This window comes from Perognathus longimembris, chromosome 21 (genome assembly GCF_023159225.1).
Source record: "Perognathus longimembris pacificus isolate PPM17 chromosome 21, ASM2315922v1, whole genome shotgun sequence".
Lineage (NCBI taxonomy): Eukaryota > Metazoa > Chordata > Mammalia > Rodentia > Heteromyidae > Perognathus > Perognathus longimembris.
Window position 1 is genome coordinate 41,456,427 of NC_063181.1, and position 21,146 is coordinate 41,477,572.

At 53.0% G+C, this 21,146-nt stretch overlaps 1 protein-coding gene across 2 annotated transcripts in view; it reads left to right on the plus strand.

Moving 5' to 3' along the window:
• Positions 1-21,146, plus strand: part of Mfhas1 (multifunctional ROCO family signaling regulator 1) — a 71,236-nt gene that overhangs the window by 40,284 nt on the left and 9,806 nt on the right. For both annotated transcript variants that reach the window (XR_007208528.1, XM_048330503.1), the window contains exon 2: positions 19,498-19,624. Coding sequence is in view for 1 of the 2 variants with exons in the window: in XM_048330503.1 (XP_048186460.1) it covers positions 19,498-19,624 (127 nt within the window). In the remaining variant the exon portion in view is untranslated. The remainder of the gene's footprint in view (positions 1-19,497; positions 19,625-21,146) is intronic.

Consider the following 21,146-nt stretch of genomic DNA (forward strand, 5'->3'; position numbering starts at 1 on the left):
TGCGGGTCTTCGTTAGTGACCGCAGGGGCTGTTAGTGGCAGCTGCCACAGAGCTCCTGCTTCCCGTGCCTAAGCCGTTCTGGAAGAACGCTCAGCGAGGGAGAAATGGCAGTGCTCACCATGCATGTTCTTATGTTGGTGGGGGATTTACTTTCAAACGAAACGTATTGAGGTATCCTGCACATCCAGTGAAGACATGCCTATTTTAAATGTGTGACAACTTTGATGGATTTCAATATTTGTCTGCCATCCCTGTCACAAAGTACAGCAAGAAATGCCCTTAGCCTCACACAACCCCAGGAGACCACTCTTTCCTTCGTGGAGAATTTCACGACAGTGGATTCCTATAGTGTATGCTTTTCTGGGTCTAGCTCAGAGGCTGCCAAGGTTCCTTGGGTCACAGCAGTCCTAGAGAATCAGTCATTCTTTAAATCGAAAGAACATCTACCAGTTCCATATGGCCCAGAGAAATTAGTTGAAGTCGTTCGCATAGTGTTTCACACTTGGAATTTAAGAGATCCTGCTTGTGAGTTCACTGTGAGAGCCTGGGCTAGTTAGTGTGGACTTCAGGGAACCCAGCTCCCCAATCTCCTAGCCCTCAGCTCTGGCTTTTTTTGTTGTTGTTGCTTCTCACGGTAATTTTTGAGACTTAATTCATATTGTTACGTGTATTAGTACTTTGTTCCTCTTTTATTTGGGGGTATTCTATTTTAAGATATTCCAAGGTATATTCATTTGATGACGATCATTTGGGTTATTTCCCTCTTTATTACTTTTTTTGTCAATAGTAATAAAACAAGTGTGGATCTTATGGGCGAGGCTTTGGTCTCTGTGCCGACATGTCATGCACTGTCGTATGACACACACGTGGCTAACTTCATAAGAGATATTTCTAAAGTGCTTTTGCCTGTTAAGAATATATAACAATTTATGCCCTCAGTATGGAGTATTGCATTTAATTTGTGCTGTTCTAGAGCTTGTGTTGAATATGACTCATGAGAACCCGTGTGTGTGTGTGTGTGTGTGTGTGTGTGAATATGTGCAAGTATGTTTTTGTAGTGCCTACTCAGATTTTCTGCCCATGTTAGGTGTGAGTTGTTTGTCTTATTGGTTACTTGAAAGAGTAACAATATGCACGTGTGTATTTATGTATTCAATAAGCACACATGTCTTTGGCTAGATAGTTGGTGGCTTGCATTTTTTCTTTTTCTTAATGTCTTTTGAGGAACAAGAGTTTAAAATTTTCACTTGATCTTTTCCCCCCCGGTCGGTCTTTCTTTGTTGTCTTCTGTCACAAGGTTGATTTTTCAACTAAATTTTCCTCTAGAACTTTTGTAAGCTTGGCTTCCCAATTAGATATAGGATCAATTTCAAGTTATTTTGTGTGTGCACTGTGAGGAAAAAGTTGGAGTTAGTTTTCTCCATACTTTTCCAAAGTGGTTATACCATTAAATTCCTGTCAATAGTGTATTCAATTGTTGTGGCCACATCCTGAAATCTTCATGTTTTGTCTTTTGATTGACCTAATTGACCATTTTGGGGTTTGCATATATCTGAACTGGGTTCTATCTTCTGATCTGTGTGTGTTTGTGTTCTCTTAATTTTGGTAGCTCCCTGATGAAGTTTGAAACAGGTCGTATTCTGGAGAGAGTGTGCTTTGAATTCTGATTTATTTTGTCAAGCTATTTTCTCAGATGCATTATTCTCCTTCTGAAAACCAGAGCATAAGTTGGACTGAATTGTGTTCTCTGCATAGGTGTGCACATTAAATCCTACCCTCCAATGGGACTATATTTAAGCAATGCTGTATCCGGAAGTAATTAAGATAGAATGAGATTGTAAGGCTGCACCCTGATCCCTTGGGATTAGTGTCTGTACAGGAAGGGAAACTTGAGTGCCACAAGCCAGGAGAAAAGTCTTCATCAGGTGCCAACCAGGCTGCCAGCCCGATCTTGTGCCTCCCAGACTCCAGACGCTTGTTAGAGTTCCCCAGTCTTTTATAGTGTCTTTGATAGCCGGCCAAGACTGACAGTGAGTACGTTTTAATGGCGGGACAAGCATACTGAGAATGCAGGACGGGAGGTCTTGCTTTAGGGCCACCTTGGATGGCCTCGGGCCTGTTTGCTTGCCTGCACCTGAGGAGATTCACGCGGAGGACTGGCCAATGCTAACGGCCCAGGCAAATATAGTCATCTATAGTATTTGCTGCATCCTAAGGTATTTTTGCTTTTCCTAGCATACTACGCCGTGATTCGAGCCAAGCAGAAACAAATAGTTTCTGAGATCAGTGGTTGGCAATCATTTCATACTTGAGGAAAATTCTGATAGAAAGGAAGACTGTCTAGTTCATCTTAGGAGGTGTTTTATTTTGCTCACCATCACTCCTCCCCGGAGCCTAAATCCTGAGAATGCATAAATCTTGAGAATGATGGCTGCTGCTTAGTCATAGCATCCGGAACTAAAGCTGTACAGGCGTCTGTCTCCCTGACGCGGCCCAGGGGCTGGGACGGCGAGAGGAAGGCGCCCCATCATCATCATCAGTGTAGCAAGGTGGCACGAGGTGGGGACATTTTCAAGTCCGCAGTGTGTGTCCCCAGGGCAGGCAGGGTGGGCGGAGGGAAGGCTCACCACACAGTGCGTGAGGAGCAAGGCCTCGTAGGGGGAGGTTGGAGAAAGACAGCTGCTGCTTGCTGTACAGGAGGCACTGGAGGAGTCCCGAAGGCGGCTGGCCCGGTGGCTCAACCCCTCGCCGCCCTGTCTAATCTAGAGCAACGGCGCTGGGAAGCCGAACAAGCAGGATCTGTGGGGTTGCCTTGGCCGTTGTGGGTACCACTCAGAACCTCAGAGAAGCAGTCCTGTCTCTTTATAGTTTTACTTTTGTTCAACGCTTACTAGAGGCCACGGATTCCTAACCAGCAGGGCCCTGCCCTTCCAGGGCTTTCAACATTTAGCGGGTGATAGGCCTTCATTGTTGGCTGCTTTCCCTGTGGAAATTATGTAGTCCACATTCCTCTTCAGGGCCAGTGTCTAGAACGACACGGGGTAGACCCGTGTGAGTGGAGAGAGGAAGACGCAGGCTGGTCTCCCTTTCCGGTGAGATGCTCCAAGACTCCTTATTTTAAGGCAGCCTGAGAGCACTTCAGCTTTGAATGACTATTTCCCAGAACTACCCGTGCAGCTTCAAAGAACACCTCAGGATATTTCCCTGTCTGTATTGGATACTTTTGATATTACCGCATCCAGGCGTGACATCAAACTTTACATGCTATATGGTATCTCCTTGCACGTTTCTAGTTACTCCAGCATTTTGGAATTTCTTCTAGTCTGTGGGTTCATCCTGTTAATTAATTCTCCTGGTTATAAGCCAAACAAATACATTATACACTTGTATATATTCATCCGTATCAGTAACTAAAGTGCCTGCCCTTAGAGGTGGAGCCTCCGTCGGAGAACTGTCAGGGAAAAGCTGCTTCATATTGAATCTTACGGAAGGGGGAAAGGTGGCCTTTCCAATCAGTGGGGAAAGCAACTCTTCCACTGAGGCCGAGTAGCCATGACCGCCCTGGGGCTTGAACTCGGGGCCTGGCCACTGTCCTTGAGCTTTTGTACTCAAGGCTAATGTTCTCCACTTGAGCCACAGCATGACTTGCAAGGCCAAGAAAAAGGCAAACAAACAAAAGAACACACCAAAGCTTCTGTACCCTTTCACTCTTTAGAGGAACATCAATTACAACGGACTCAAAGATTGCGACTTAGTCAGAGAGACTATAGGAAGAACATGTGTAACTGTGAGACTTTTCTCGCAAGAGAGGTAAGACTTTGGTTGGTGGCAGGTGGAGTGTGTCTCGAAATCCGGGAGTTTACGAATGCAGACATTTCGTCCAGTGAGGCGTGCATTCCTCCTGGACACACAGAACCCAAGGTCCCGGGGCTGTGAACGAAGGGGAGAAGGAGATGTTGGGAGGCGGCAAGCAGTCTGAGGCTCCCGCGCACACACACACACACACAGGTGCTCACACGCGTGTATACAGGCATGCGTGGCGGCGTTTGTGTGTGGTGTTTCTAGAAGGTGTGTGAGGAATGTCCATCGACACTTCCCTCTGTAGAAGGGACGGCTGGCTGTAAGGAGGAAGACGGATATGTGCTTGCCACTTGATATTGTTCTTTCCTGAAGATTTAAAAAAAAAATAATGCATTGGTGTTAACTTTCGAAGGCTGGAAGTTGGCGGGAGATTGGTATGGATGCATTATCAGAACCCCTGGGGTGCAGCTGAGCCTGGTCCCCACCACCCTGAAGTCCCAGCCAGGCGGTAAGGATCATTAAGTGTTGTTTTGGCTCCACTGGCCTCCTCCAGCGAACTGACTAGTCCTGAGGAACCAGAGAAGAGGAGAGTGAGTTCTTTCAGGAAGAGTAAGAAGGTAACATGTTGAACAGGTCTTGGGTCAGCCCTGGCTAGGGGCTGAATTGTGAGGCTACTAGAGCTTCACTGCCACGAAGCTGACACTCTCAGAGCAGGAGCTGCTTGCGGGGCGTGCCGGGAGGGACCACACACAGGGCGACGCCGGCCGAAGATGACAACTTCACCTTCATCCCGGACTTGTGATCTCCAGGACCGCCGCTGGCCGTGAGGCGGTCCTTCCTGTCCGCTCTCCGCCCCCAGTCTGAGGGTTCGCGTCCCTCTCTGACATGTTAGGGGTGATGCAATGGCTCTAGGACAGCATGGCCTGGCACTGCGCCTGTCCCTGGGGAATGCTGGTCCCTGGGGGTCTATTCCGGAAGCTTACCGGCAAGCGTGAACCCGGGCTGGCCGCGGAGGAGGCCTGCGCAGGAGGTCGGGAGCCCTCTGCTTTGCTTGGCTTCAGACCATCCCGAGCGTTCGCGCCTCCGCTGCCTTGGCACTGCCAGGTCAGCCTCGCCACACAGACGTCGCCTTACACGCGCTGCAGCCCGTCACGAGAGGATCCTCTACTGCAGACGTTAAATCGAAAAGGAAACGGGGCGTAGATATCACAAGAAACGGACACACTGCCCTACTATGGAACTGTACCCTTTTTGCACAACACCTTGTCAAAAAATTTGCGTTCAATTAATAAATAAAAAAGAAAAAGGAAAAGATCTTTTTTCTCTCTTTTTTTTTAATTTTCGATGGTCTTGAGAAGTGACCTCCTACGAGACCTCATACATGCTGGGCGAGCGCCCTTCCACCAAGCCATCCCCCGGCCCCATAATGATCTTTTTAATTTCACTGTTTCCAGTGCTGGGGGTTGCGCCTAGGGCTCTGAACTGCACCTCCAGCGCTCTGGCTTCCTTTTTATTTTATTTATTTATTTATTATTTGCCTGGCGAATTGCTTTTTTGTTTTTTATTGGTATTATAATAGCGATGTTCAGAGAAATTACAGTTACATACGTTAGGTAATGAGTACATTCCTTTTTGGACAATGTAACTCCTTCCTGTACTCCCAATTTCCCCCCCACCCCTGCTCCCACCCACAAGTCCTAGTGTTCATTTCCCACACAGTGTCTAGTAAGTACCCTCGCCGCATTTTCTGTCTGTGCTCTAGCCTCCTTTTTAAACAAATCCTGCAAATTCTGATGAGGAAGATTGTCTGATGGATCAGAAAGGGGTGTGTGTGCGTGTGTGTGTGTGTGTGTGTGTGTGTGTGTGCGCATCATGGCCTTCAAGTCTTGGTTCCTGTCTGGTCTGAAGGCTGGAGACCCTGACCAGACAGCAGGCTTCAGGGTGGAGAGGTCAAGGCGCACGCTCCCCGCGCCCTGTGGAGTGGAGGAGAGGCGGGGCGGCAGCCAGGCGTGTATGCTCGGCGTGTGTTTAGGCAATGGGAGGTGCACCGAGCTTGGCCTCCCGGACCACCGACGTCCCGGACCACCGACATGACATTCCGGACCACCGACATCCCGGACCACCCACATCCCGGACCACCGACGTCCCGGACCACCGACATGACATTCCGGACCACTGACATCCCGGACCACCGACGTCCCGGACCACCCACATCCCGGACCACCGACGTCCCGGACCACCCACATCCCGGACCACCGACGTCCCGGACCACCGACATGACATTCCGGACCACCGACATCCCGGACCACCCACATCCCGGACCACCGACGTCCCGGACCACCGACATGACATTCCGGACCACTGACATCCCGGACCACCGACGTCCCGGACCACCCACATCCCGGACCACCGACGTCCCGGACCACCCACATCCCGGACCACCGACGTCCCGGACCACCCACATCCCGGACCACCGACGTCCCGGACCACCGACATGACATTCCGGACCACTGACATCCCGGACCACCGACGTCCCGGACCGCCGACGTCCCGGACCACCGACATCCGGACCACCGACGTCCCGGACCGCCGACATCCCGGACCACCGACATCCGGACCACCGACGTCCCGGACCACCGACGTCCCGGACCACCGACGTCCCGGACCGCCGACATCCCGGACCACCGACATCCCGGACCACCGACGTCCCGGACCACCGACGTCCCGGACCACCGACGTCCCGGGCCACCGAGCGGCAGCTCCGCACGGGCTCACCGCCGGCGGGGCGGGGCATCTCGGGAGGACGGGCGCGGTGCCGGGCACGGTGCCCCCGTGAGCCGCCCCGGTGCCGTGAGCACCGACAGCAGACAGTGCTGGGCCGAGCGGGGAACGCGTGGAACGTGAAAATCCCCCTCTTCTTCTCCTGCGGTTGCCGTGGCCCCTTGGCTCTGGGGACATCGCCAAGCCGGAGACTCGAGTGAGGAGCGTCTCGCGTGGGTGTGCGGCTCGTCCGTGATGCAGGATGCGGCGGAACTTGCCATGCCCGAGACGCGGGCCCAGCTCCTCCACGCCGGCCTGGGCCGTGACGCAGACACGGATTATCCTTCCTTTTCGCCGTGGCCATTCTCTGTGCCAACTCTAAAGCGGAGCACTGCCCGGGGCGGGGTGGGGGGCCTACGTTGAAATGTCACAGAAGACCAGCTTTGATGCCGGGTGTGTTCAGGCCTTTGCCCGTTGGGGAGCTAGGGGAGTGGCAGGAGGGTAGCTGGGGGGATCCAAAGACATCCGCCTGCCCTATTTAGGAACTCGTTCTACTTCATGCTGAATTTGCAAGGGATTTAACTTGAGAAGCCTAGAAAACGAAGCAGAAAATACATTTGCACAGTATTTTAGGCTGCCACCGACTATTTAAAGCTAGAAGGGCCCCAGAGGTAGACCGGTTCGGTTTCTTCGTTTTAGAGCAGATGACTCAGGCCCTGAGGAGCCTGGGTTAGCTCACCAGGAGTCCGTGCGCAGCAAAGGTTAAGACCTGCGGCTCTCGGCCCAACTTGTTGCTCTTTCCGCTCTAGCAAGACAGGACACCCGGCTCAGCTCTTTGTGACAAGGTGCTCTGGGTAGGAAAAAGCCAAGGCTCCAGGGGGTTTTGTTTTTGCCAGCCCTAGGGCTTGAACTCAGGGCCTGGGCACTGTCCTTGAGTTCTTTGTGCTCAACGCTAGCGCTCTACCACTTGAGCCACAGCGCCCCTTCCGGCTTTTTCTGTGTAGGTGCTGCCAAGGAATTGAACCCAGGGCTTCGTGCATGTTAGGCAAGCACTCTACCATTATGGCCAACCCCTGGCCTCCAGGAGTTGTTTTTATAACAATTTATTAGAGCCACATAATACTATGCAAATAGTAACTTCCACTTAATGAAAAACAAAACAAACATGTGCCCAGTCCACGTGGCTTTTCCTCTCGTCTACTCAGAACGTGTGAGCTGGTGTGAGGAGAGAAGGCAGGGCTGTGGTAATGGATCGCGTGACCCCCGGAACCCCAGCTTTCCCTGCGCGGCCGCAGCTCCGGAGCTGCCCGTGCCTCTGCCCCGGCTTCCGTTCATCCTGCCCCAGGCCCAGTTCCGTGCTCCCTGCTCCCAGGTGGCGGGCACGGCCTGGCCTGTCGCCTGCGTAGTCGTCTCCATCCTGACGTTCTCTCCGTAGCCGTCTGCACCCCCTTTCTCATCTCGGGGTTCCTATGCGGATGCTGGTTCTCAGTCCCCATGGACCCCTGTTTCAGTCCCCCAGCCCTGACTCGGCCCCTTGGCTCATCGTGGTCCTCTGTCCTGACTTGAGTGTCCCCGGCTCATCTCCGCCCGTGTCTGTTCCCATTTCTGTCCCCTCCTCCAGCTCGATTCTGAAGCTCGTCCCTGTTGCTTGCTCTCTCCTGGTCCTGCTGTCAGCCCTTGCTCGCGTCCCTCCAGCTTCCCTGTGCCTCTCTGTCCCTCTCTCTCTGAGGACTTGCTCCATTTCCTCCTCCCCTCAGAGCAGCGTCCTCCCGCCTTCCCCTGCCCCCTTTTCAGTCACCCATCGCGGACTAATTCTGCTTCTCACCCCAGCTTCGCGCTCCCCAGGGGCCGTGTCCCCTGCCTGCCAGGCTGCGTGCGGTGGCCACTCTGAGGAACCAGCAGCCCCGGTGGCGGGGTGGCCGGTCACAGGGCAGCTCTAGGCCTTTCCTCAAGCCCACCCCGCGCGGCGTGCGGTGTGCGGTGTGGACGGGGAGGAAGGCCCTCTGCCCGCCTGGGCCGCACGTGGTGGAGCTGGGCGCCACCCTCTGAAGACAGCCAAGTCCGGATGTCATCTCCCCTGAACGGCAGGGGTCCCCCCAGGCTCCCTCCGCGGGTGACTGAATCCCGAGGCGATGCCGGTCCCCCTGCGCCGTGCACTTCCCTGCGTGCTCGGCTCCCTGTCCTTCCGCACTCTTTGCTCGGGTGCCTCCTTTCCTCCAGTGTTTGTAGGCTTTGAAGCCACGCTGAAGACGTAGAGCCAGCTCGCCGGGACGGCAGCTTTCTGAGGCGGCGGCGGTCAGGGCCACCTGAGTGACACCAGTGGGCAGGAACGCGTTTGCATCGTGTCCCCTGGATGCGTCGATGCACCCCAGATAGGACAGAGCCAGAGGGCGAGAGGTTTCGTTCTGCTGCTCAAGACAGTAGAGGACGTAACTTATGAACTGCTTATTTCTGGAGTTTTCCATGTGATGTTTTCAGACTTCCATAGGCCACTGGCAGCGGAGACTGGAAGGCGCAAGCCACGGCTCGAGGGAGGGTGGAGTCCAGACGCCGCGCTGCTGAGCACGCAGCTGTCCTGCGCGCATGTTTTGGAAGACACTGCCTGGGCCCCTGCGCCGCACGCCCAGGCTCGGTGCTCATTTCTGTGACAGCCTCCGTGGAGAACCTGCCCGGCATCCAGCGACTTGGGGTACAGGCTCAGGTGTGGCGGAAGGCGGCTCTGACGGGTCACGTACTCGTAGGAACAGCAAAGGAAGGGTTAAATGCTGCTGGCCCACGCATGGGATGTTTGAAAGCCTCTTAGGGGGAAAGCAGTAGAGCCCTGGCATAATTGATCAGGGCTGACTGACTGGTCTGTGTCTGATCTCTGGCTTCGGTAAGGATGTTTTCCCCAGCTGAAGAATCGTGAGCTTATCTAGGAAGAAGGCATCGTTTCCGCACCGGATCCTTAGCCATCTGAGCTGAGCTTCTGTGTTCCGTGAACCGGCAGCCATGAAGTCTAAGACCCAAGAAATGCAGGGTGGAAGCAGCCTGCCCTCTCCACTCCGTCCTCCTCGTGAGGATTCATGAGCTCCTGCCACCTGGGCCTTGGAGGCGCCGTCGGCCTCATCCCACGGCCGTTCCTTCTCTCTCCATCACAGTCAGGAGGGGTGGGGCGGGGCCTGCGGGGTGCGCACGCGTGTGCCCGCATTGCGGTCCAGCCCCCTTCCTGGCTGCCTGGCCTGGCCTCCTCATCTCAGTTGGCTTCAAGAGAAGGGAGGGGAAGGCCAGTGAAACCCGAGGCCTTCCCTGCTTGACAGCTTTCGTCTGCTCTTCCTCCTATGTTGGCCTACTCTGCTGGGAGGTTCGGGCTTGTTCAGCGCCCCCAGAGCCTCCTCTCGGGAGATCATCTGATTCCACAAGGGAAACATTAGCCCTGTGCCCCGGACTTGCTGTGGTCTCGCCCATGGCCCCGTGGTGTCCTCCACACAGGAGCTGTCCTCAGAGAGGAAGCCTTGAGCATCTAGGGAACAGGGGACTCCATTCAAACACTGAATGTGTGACCGGAGTCCATCTATGTACGATTGTTTCTGTAAGCAGGGTGATCAGAAAAGAAGGGAGAGAGGAAGACATAGAACTAAGGGGAGCGAAGAATTACCGTCGTCTGAACAAGGTGGCTTAAGTCTATCATCCTAGCTATTCATTCAGGAGGCACAGATTGGGAAGATGACGGTTCGAGGCCAGCACAGGTGGAAAGTCACGACTCCGCTTCAGCCAAGCGGTAGCGTCTTAGCGCACACCCGGTGCTGGAGGCCTGGGCGGGAGGCCCTCCGTCCACGGCTCAGTGGGGATTATAGGTGTGAGCTACTGGCACCCAGGAAGTTTTGTGGGTCCTAGGTCATCTGTGTGAATGGTCCAAACTGCACCAAGTACAAAAGACTCAGTCGGGAAAGGGCAGAGCCTCTGTCCACGGCCATTGATTTTCCCTCTGGAATTTTCCAGGTTCTTGGCAAACAGGTTTACACACACAGACACACACAGGACCCCCACTGCAAAGTGGTAGCATCTATACTCTTTTGTGTCCTACTTGAAAGTTAAAAGAATATGTCGGACTCAGTGGTATACAGAGAGCTGTTCCCTGTGATTCGCTGCCCAGTACTCCTTTATGAGCGAGGTTTATTTATCCACTCCACTGTTGAGCACCTAAGCTTTTAGTCTTTTGCTTTAGACCCAAGATTACAATGACTGCTGCAGACAATAGCTGCAACCCATGTAGGTGTGCCTAGAGAATAAATATCCTAATGTTGGATGGCCAGTTTTCTCCTTCCTTCAGAAACACATATAAGAAGAGCACGCCTTCTTCATAAATCAAGTGCTGTTTTGGAGACGGGGCTGCAAGATCAGTGGGATGGATTTTGGAAAAGGAAGTCGGGAACCTACTTTGCAATCTCTCCTCTTACAGACAGCTGTTTTTCCAGAAGTTAGTTTTGTTCAGACTTGTGTTTCAGATTCACAAGAGCCTAAGGAAAGATAGAAACATTTAATGAGCTGCTGTTGCTATATGCGAGGCATAGGATTCAGTCAGTTGAAATTTCCCTAGCAACTGACAAGGTATGTATTTGGCCTTGGGATCACAGTTGTTAATGAGAATAATGAGGTTTAGAAGGGTCAGTTAACAGCCCCAAGGTCACACAGCCGGGAAGTGACAAAGCCCAGCCCTCGACTTTGTCAGAATACCGGTACTTTTAAAATAGTGTAGGAAACTCGAAAATGCTGTAGGCTTTGCATTTTGAAAAATCTGAATATGCCTTGAGCAATGAATTGGGTATCTGGTCAGTTCGCCCCCACTTCATTTGGATACATGTGTGTGATTTCAACACCATGTGCCGCTGGCGTCTAGGGGTTGCCTGTAACCACCGAGAACCATGTTCCAGCAATTCTCTTTACTCTAGCCACCTCCAAAGGAAAAGCAACAGCCCCGGAGCAGCCGGGCGGGGAATGCTGCCGATTGATTGCTGGACCCACAAGCCCAGCAGCTTCCTGGACAGAAGCTGTCCGCTCAAAGCCCTTGGCCTCAACTCTTGGTCCCAACAGAGCATGTAGATGAGAATGAGCAAGGAAAGAGCTAGGGCCACCGCAAGGAGGCCCACAGAAGCCGGAACGCCCGTGTGCGTGACAGGAGCAGTTCTCAGGGACCTGGGGTCACCACTGAAGACTGCCGAGACAGGATTGGAACTCAGGCCACTACACTACATCATGAGCTCTCCTACTAAGGAGGAACTAACTGTTCCTGAGCACTGCCAAGAGGACTAGTCACTTTCCGGTTGTGACAAAGCAAGTGTGTGTGGCTGGTGACTTGTTTCATCTGCACTTTTAATTTCAAATCACTTGATTAGACTCATCATCGCTGATGAAAATGGGTTCTGCTTAAAGCGTGTGTATGGAATTTGCTATAAATTCTTGGTTCTAGAAATAACATGTTTGTTTTTTTTCTTCAAAAAAGCCAGAGAAATTTTCCACATAGAGGATAGAGACTTTTATGTTAGTTATTCATTTTTCTATTTATGTTCTCAAAACTAAAAGGTGGGATTTCCTGCCCAAGTGGAGCAGATGGATGATGCCCTTTTGAGCTAATTTGGTAGCTGTGTCACTAAAGCACTTTGTGCCTTGACAGTGGAAGGAGGCAGAGTCCTCTACTCCAGTCACCATCAGCCTTAGGTTCTGGAGTTCGATGTTGAATGAACTAACACGTAGGGGTCACATTGAAGTTACAAAACTCTCCACCTCTTAACAGGCAGGCATCATTGCCCCAGTCCCGAGAGGAGACAAAAGCCCGATTTGTCCTTCTGGTTGCTTAGAGGTGAATGTGTTCACCTCCTTGTACCTGACCGCACGTGCCAGCTTTCCCTGTTTGTGTTGAAAGCAGTCATTGGGGCTGTTCTGAGGAGTTTGCCACTTCCTTCAAGTTGGTACTTCAGTTATAACCAGCTCCTCTGACTTTTAGTCTTTACACCCATTTATAGATTGGATCACCTCCTACTGATTAGTAAGTATTTGAACGTTGTTTAGTAGTGATTGAGTGTAGCTTCAACTGGCATTTTTTTTACCCAACTGTTTGTGTTTCTTCCTCTTAGAAATATCACAATGGGGCTCAAGTGAAATGACCATAAATAGAAGCTAAGAAAGGGATGGCGGGGTAAGGCTAGCTACAAGCTCCTGTGGCGTTCCTGCTTTTCCACACAGATGAGGTCGGTGATGGTCTCTAAGGCTCCCTACGTCCCTAGCGTGGGGGAGGATGAGTGGCACCTGTCATTCCTGCCCTCTGCGAAGCGTTCTGGTTTCTTGGGAACGGTGTTGCTGCGGTCCGAATGTTGGTTTCCTCCCCAGTTCGTGTGCTGTTGTCTCATAGCTCCTGGGGCAATGTGGTGACGTGGCCCATTGAGAAATGAGGAAGTCACGAGGAGAGCTCCACCACCTCAGATAGGATCAGTGTCCTCGGGAGAGAAGCGCTGAGAAGCCTCCTTGCCTGCCCTACCTAGCGCAGACCCAGCCCCGGCTTCTACCCAGAACCCCTAAGAAGCCTCAGCAGATGGAGCCGCCCCCCCCCCACCACCAAGGGACTTCTCCATGCGCCTTCCCCCCTCTTCTTAATAAAGCCAGCTCCCCCTGGCCACCCTGCACTTCCTTCCTGCCTTGAGTGCTTCCACGACTGTGTGTTTTGTGTGTCCATAGGAGTTTTGTTTGGCAATGAAAGACCCGAATTTACCTTGACCCCGGTGTGGTGGTGCATGCCGTGATGCTAGCTAGCCCTTGGGAGGCTGCAGCTGGACAGGCGCACATTTGAGGCCAGCGCGGTGACACAGTGTGTGTGAGGTCGACCCAAGGCTCTCCGTAAAGCACACACACAGAAGGAATCCGCTGCTATTCCCAGGGAACAACTTTGCTGGACTGCAGTTGCTCTGGGATTTGGTGCCTTTGCGGTCCTGGTGGGGGCTGTGTTATAACAGTCTCAAGTCTGGCTGGAGCTTCCATGCGCGTGAATGCGTGTGTAAGGCAGGAGCTACTGTTCCTGTGCAAAGTGAGGAAGCTGAACAGCTGTGTCACATCCTCGGGGCCTCCAGGCTCCACGCAGCAGGTCCCGAGACTTGTGTTTCCACCTCCCAGACCTCCTCAGGGAACTCCTTCCCCCCCCCTTCCCCAGCCCCAGCTTCCCCTCTCTTTCCTCCCTTCCTGGGGAAAAGTGAGCTTGCAGAAATCCCCGTCCTCTTGTCCCTTGTTAAGAGATAAGCAGCCGACGTATGGTTTCTGCTCATCCCCGAGGGTCTGACCCGACCCTCCCGCGTCCTCCCCGTACTGCAAAACCAGGCTGACGTCAATAAGAGTTCCAGGTTTCAGATCCTGAAACGTCCTCCGAGTTTTCCATCGCAAACCCACATCGGAGGGAGATGTTTTAGTCTGAACGCTTCTATACCACCGTCTGTAAAGTTCTCAGAGCTGGGACCGGTTCCCAGTAAGAAGTAGGTGATGGGCTATCCAAACAAAAGAGTCCCCTCTGGAAAGCACTTCAGTGCACAAGAGCGGGGTTTATGATCCTGACGTGCTGTTGAGCCAGGACGGCCAAGTGGGGTTTGGGCTGTGCTCTTCCCCTCCGCAGCCCAGCAGGCTACTTTGATCTGGAAGGCTTGTCTAATCCTCAGCCAAGTCGGCTGGAACCTTATCCAGAGCAGGAAAAAGGGAAATACTTTTCCTTTCTTGGGCGGATTTGTATTTATATAAACCCTTAGCCATGAAAATGGAGCCAAGTGTCTGGCGCATGCGTCTGTGGGGAGGCTCATGGGAGTGGTGAGTGGCGGGAGGGGCAGGGCAGGCCGCGCTGCTTCTCCGTCTCCGTGTGCCGGAACGTGGGTCAGACTGCATCACGTCTGTTGCGGGGCAGCGAGGAGGACAGCATCGTGGAAGTCCTCGGGCCCGTTCCCATATGTAGGTGCATTGCTGTAGACGATGATAATGCCGACGAGAAGGTCACTGTGCGCTGTTGTTACAAAGAGAACTTTGTTCTAGAAGCCATACCTGTCCACTGCCTGTGCAATTCTATTCTCCGAAACTTCAGTTTTGCAGTGTTTACTGTTCATTAACTTGGGTGAATTCGTTGAAATGTTTTGGGCTTTCTATTGCCACTTCTTCCCCGGAGTGCGTTTGTTTGCATTTACCCCCAGTATGAATGTTTTCTTTTCAATAGCTCTTCCTTTAAGCTTAAGTGATGTCCTGGGCTTCTGTCTTTCTGGAGCATGGAGTGGCTCTCTTGGGCCATCCAGAGAAGTCTCATACAGAGTCCTCAGCAATGGCTGGACACGGTGACACATTCCTCTATTTCCAGCTACTCAAGAGTGGAGGTAGGAGTCACGTGGTTCGAAGTCCTATGGGCAAAAGTGTGAGACCCTATCTAAAAAAAAACTCAAAGCAAACGGACTAGGGATGTAGCTTAAGAGGCCCTGAGTTCAAACCTTGGTGTAGAAGCCAGTCCCGATTCATCCATCAATGAATCAATAAATAACTGCAGAAAAGAGAAGGAGAGAGTGAGAGACACTGCTTGGTTTTGTAGAGTCTCCATGCTTTCAATTTGTGCATTGTCTTGATTAATCTGGGACTGAGGAAGATGCCGAGAACGGCAAGTTTAAAGAACTTTGATATAAAACAATCTTTGTGCTATTGTTGGCTCTTTTTGAACCCGAAGCCCAACCCTTCCCTCGTAGGTGACTCAGCTCCCGCAGCCTCCCCGGGGATTGGTTCTCCTGAATGGGAAGAAATGGGCCCACCTGCTGTCACCACATGTTGACTCTGGCCCTCAGGAATGTTTATTTTAGAGATGAATGCTTCAAAGTGGAATCTTCTTGAAGATTCTACTTGCGTCTCACCCACAGGGACTTTGGGGCTGCTGGGACGTGAAGCTTGCTAGAAGAGGAGGAATGGAAGGGAGGGGAGGAGGAGGGGGGTAAGGGGATGGAGAAGAGGGAGAGAGAAGGCAGGAGAAGGGGAGGAGGAGCTGCTTTCGTCCTGCCGCAGCACTGGGAGCCAGCTTTGGCAGAAGGGAATGTCACGTGGACTCTCACACGTGGCCAAGGGTGAGAAGGTCTCCACTACCGAGGCTTGGCCGTGCGTGAAGGAAAGAGCAGACACAGAAAGGTTCGTGAACGGGAAACAGAAGCCTGTAACGCGAGGAAAGGACCTACACTCGGGTGAGATGGGAAAAGACATTTTGTGCCAAGGCGCAGACGGCGCACACTTAGGATCCTAGCTGCTCGGGAGGTTGAGATCTGAGGATTGGGACGAGAAGCCCGGGCAGACAAACGCAAGAGACGCCTATCTCCAGTTAACTAGCAACAAGGCAGACGCGCTGGGCAAGGGGGCTGGATCAAGGCCAGCGTGGGATCGTGTCTCCAAGAGCCCGCCAGGGGGCTCAGTGGGAGAGCACTTGCCTTAGCATGCTGTATATTTTATTTTGTTATTATTTAGTTGTATAGTTGTGTGTTTTATCTTTAATTTATACATGTAAATAATTTATCCGCACATCCCCATTCCGAGTCGCGGGCCCTTCTCCGTGTTCTCTGCGTGGCGTGTCCCCGCCAGTCCTGGGTTCCTTCTGCCTCCGCCCTCCCAGAGCAGCCTGCTCGGCGTCAAAGCCTCTGCGGGTCGACGGACCCTTTACGACCTCCCACTCAGGCCTTCTAGAAGAGCCCTGGGTGATGACCGCCGGGCGCCGGTAACCAGGTGCTATTCTTTCTGTAGTGTATCAGGTGTTCAGTCGTCCCCTCTCCGTGTCATGGCATAGGTGTCGACCAAATACTTTACAAATGGCTCTGGTCGGGTGCCAGTGGCTCACAGGAGATAGGAGGATTTACAGTTCGAAGGCAGCCGAACGCCGGAAATGTCATGAGACCCTCACTTCCAATTAAGCACCAAGACAGTTGGGAGGGGAGCTGTGGCTTTCGTGGTAGAGTGCTAGCCTTGAGCATAGACGCTCAGGGACAGTGTCCGGGCCCTCGTGGGCTCTTCTGCCTGAGCCGTCTTCAAACTGCAGTGCTCAGATCTCAGCCTCCTAAGTAGCCAGGACTGCCGGTGGGGAGCCGCTTTGATCAAGCTCATCTGAACCGTGGGTGTTTGTTGAATCCTAAAAATACCGCTATCATACAGTAGGTTGTGGGAGGACATGGTTGTACATGAGATGGTGAACTGTTCCGTTTACTGTTTAGTATTCATTAACGTCAAGTGCATTCGCCTTATTTATCAAAGCTCCCAGCATCTTCTACTTTTTGTGTATTGCTTCCATGTGTAGTCACTTTTCTGTCACAAAATACCCAATTCGGGCTAACTTTATAGAGAAAGGAGGTTTGTTTAGGTCACAGTTTTGGCAAATGAAAGTCCAAAGACCGGGATGCCAGGGCTCCTCCCTTTTACTGAAGTCTAAAGTCCTGCTGGCCCTGATGGGAGCATTTGTGGGAAGAGAGAAAGCCGAGAAACTGGAAGCTGGAGAGAGCGAGGAGTCCCAGAGCTTCTTCTGACACATTTCTGCGGTTGACCTAAGGGCTTCCCGTTTTTCTTCCTGCCCTTTCCCGCACCTCGCCCCCCACCCCCACCCCTGCATTCAAACGAGGAAGGTCACAGCCGCCAACACCTGAACTCTAGGTGTACAAACCACCCCTAAACCCACTTCTAGGGGTAGGGCCCGGCCCAAACGGCTGCTCTGGCTGTGCCAGGGGGCTGTAAAGCTGTTGATTTAATAGAGGTGAGTAACCAAGGTTTGACAGTCTTCCAGTTCTCTCCCAGTAAGAGCTACAGCGTCTTCAGCAAACAAGCCAGCTGTCTCCGGCTAGTGCCAGCGACAAATGCCAGAGACAGGGCTTGTTATCTGTGGTTGTTTCCCTGGGTGCCCAGGCAGCCCAAAGCTGATAGAACCCAGGTCTGTCCGTGGTTGCCATCCACAGCGAGTATTCAGGGCAGACCAGAGATGCCTGGACTGTGTTCAGGCCTTGGGGGTCTCCTGAGCACCTAATGTAGGAAATGGAAGCAGCACACGAGGAGCTCAGCCCGGGCAGGCCAAGACCAGGGTGTCTCGGCCCCTCTCGTTGCCGTGGTAGTGCTGTGATCAATGTGTGGTAGGGAGAGAGCTTGGTGTAAAGATACATAGCGCTTAATGAGGCACCGGAGGCCTACACCTATAATCCTACATACTCCAGATGCTGACACCCAGAGGACCACAGCTAAAGGCCAGCCTGTGTGCGAATTCATGTTCCTTTCAGAGGTGGGGGTGGGGTCTGGGCGCTGCCCCTGAGCTCTTCAGCTCAAGGTTAGCGCTCTACCACTTGAGCCACAGGGCCACGTCCAGTCTTCTGCTGGTTCATTGGAGATCAGAGTCTCATGGACTTTCCTGCCTGGGCCGGCTTTGAACCACAATCCTCATATCTCAGCCTTCTGAGTAGCTAGGATGATAGACGTGAGCCCCTGGCACCGGGCTTCGAATTAATGTTCTTAAAAGTGTAAATAAGGAAGTGACACTGTGACTCAAGCGGTAGAGCGCTAGCCTTGAGCTGAAGAGCTCAGGGACAGAGCCCAGGCCCAGAGTTCAAGCCCCGTGACCAACAAAAAAAGTATAAATATGCCAGGACTTAAGTTAATTTTCTTTTTAAAAAAAGGTCGTAGAGTGTCTCTCCGGGTAAGACGCGTTCTAGTACAAAGAAATCCCCTCCGCTAGGGGCCGTGCTGGAGGTTGGTATGCAGGGTAGCAGTCCCCGAGATGGATGGGCTCCCCGCTTCTTATCCTGCCACGGTCTTGTCCTCCCTGGACACCGGGCACGTCAGTCCCTGCGCTTCCTCACCTGTGGAATGACCATGCCTGGTTATAGAGATGGCGAGCTCTGAGGTCCCCGGCACCCCGCAGTGTTCCGCCACTGCGAGCTTGCTCGAAGCTGCTCCGGCGTGTAGGTTCTGGGACCGGCGTCGTCAATCCCGAGTGTGTGCCTTGCAGAGTCTGTGAGCGTGGAAGGGACGGCTGCCCTCGAGCTGCAGGGTGAGTTTAGGTAGGGTCTTTCCCCCACAGGAAAACCCTGTATGTCCTTGGTTTTGATGTTTTAAGTTTTTCTTTTTTAAAAAAAAAACCTGGAGGTCGAACCCAGGACATTGCGCTTGCTAGGCAAGCACTTTGCCGCTGAGCAGCCTTTTCAGCTTCACTGAGGCAATCCAGGCAGAAGCTGGTGATGTTCTCAGCCGGATCTCATTGATTGAGTCCGTCTGAGTACAGGGGGGCCCTGTGCTGGCTCTAACAACACGGGGAGAGCAGGGCTCCCTGAGAAGTGTACCCGCAGAGGGGAATGGGAGGGCTGGAAGTCCTCGCTGCACTTGGGGAATTAATGAGCACAGGGGAGGTGACATTCTGGGCAGGCCGGGTATCTGATTTCCTCTAGTACTGTGGCAGTCCATTCTGTGATTAGTCATAAGGCCGTGTCCTGTGGGTGTCTTTAGGTCGGCACACAGCCCTGGTCCAGGAGTTGTCTTGCTAAGCGGAGGCTGGGCTCCTGGGGGGTGGTTTGCAGTGTTGATTTAGTCCGCTCGTCGTCCCGATCATTTGAATAGGGCTTTATGGAGAGACTGCCCAAAGCCTATCTGCTGAAATCCCAATTCTGAACACCTCTTGCTTTGGGAGTTCTGCCTCACTGGCTGGGCTCTAGGGATAAAGATCTCAGCTCCAAGGGAGGGGAGCAGAGTTGTCATAGACGCTTTGTCTCGGGATCAGGCCTTCTCGCCGTACCAGTCTCCTTCCTGTCCCTGGCGATGAGGTCGTAGGCTGAAGCCCGCCCAGTCCCAGCTTTTCCCTCCCTTCCCCAGGCGGGATACTGGATCTCTAGAGCGAGCGGTCTCAGCTCCGGTGAGCTCTCCTAACGTCCTTCCTCTTTCCTCCTGCAGGGGAGCTGCTGAGTCAGCCCAGGCCGGAAGGAGTGGCCGAAATCATCTGCCCCAAGAATGGCAGTGAGAGAGTGAACGTGGCCCTGGTCTACCCACCCACGCCGACTGTGATCAGCCCCTGTTCCAAGTGAGTCCACCCGCAGAGCCGCCCTGGCTCCCGTCCCCTGGCCCCGACGAGGGCCACCTTCCACTGCATCCAACCTAAACCAGCGGGAGGCCGCTGGACAGGCCCAGCCCTGCTGGGTGACTTTGGCTTAGGCAGCAACCTAGGCGCTGCTGTTTCTGTGTGTGTGTGTGTGTGTGTGTGTGTGTGTGTGTGTGTGTGTGAACTTCTAGAACACTTTTCTAACCACTTTAGGTTCCTTGTTTCAAATGCAAAGCCGGTTGCTTTTTTCATATGTTTGCAGGTATATGCGTTGAAGACAGAGCATTTTTCCTCCAGTTCATTCACGCAGCTTTGTCGAAGGCTGCCGGGGTCTTCCCCCACCATTGGGCTACACGAGTTAACCCTAGTATAGCTGAATGGCGTGGGCCTCGTTTTATAGAGCAGTGAGGTCCGGTCACTAGGAAAGGACTGCAGAAAACCCACCGCGGATTGGCTTTTGCTGTGGGGCTCTGACGCTCTGGCCGGTCCCAGAAATCAAGGATGCATAGCTTGCTACCGCCTCCTCCTCAGATAGACAGGAGCACTGTAGCGAACACATACTAGTCCGCTAGCTCGAATAGAATGCTCGCATTCTAGAGCATCCTAGGATGCACCTGTTTTCATTTCTTACTAGAATACTGTTGTAATACCAGGAACTCAAGAGGCAGCTTTTTTGTGTGTACGGGCCTGTACTCAGGGCCTTGCGTATTGACTTGGCTTTTCTGCTCAAGGCTGGGGTTCTGCCACTTGAGCCACACTTCTCCTTCCGACATTTGGGTGGCTACTTGAAGATAAGAGTCTTACAGACTTTCCTCTACTTGGGCTGGCTTTGTACTGTGCTTTTCGGATCACAGCCTCCCGAGTACCTGGGATGACAGACGTGACCCACCCGCAGCTGGCTTTCCAGGAGGCCACTTTTCCGCCTGTACTGAAATTCCGGTGTGTCTTGGGTATTAAGAAGTAGCAACCACAACTATGTTTGGATCCAGTCCTGCTATTTTAGTATCAGCAATATGACTTATCCAGCCAGCTTTAACTTTTCTTCTTCGTTAACCATTTAGATTTTTTTTAAACTCCATAAGCTGTTTAGAGGACTGGCAAGTTCGCATTTGGGAGTTGTGGCTTCTCTTCTCCTCTTGGAAAAGTGACCATTGGGCCGCATCCCAGGGCCCCCTTGGCCGGCGGCGCACGGCTTCCTGTCCCCGAGGACGCAGCTCCGCTCCCCGCCCGCGCTGCCCGCGTGGGATCTGCAGCCGCGCGAGGCCGAGGGGTCGGGACACCGCCTCCGCTGTGAACGGAGCAGCTCGTTCGCCGGAGCGTCTGGGAGCGGCGGCCATCCATCTTGGCTGGAAGCTCTCCGGGAGCAGCCCCGGGGAATGCTGACGAATGCCGCATTCACAATGCGCTTTCATCCGGCAGGGGTCGTTCATCATGGAGATCTTGAAGTGCCCTGTCAATATTAGAGATTACACGGGAAAATATGCTTGGCCAGCAGATGCTCGTC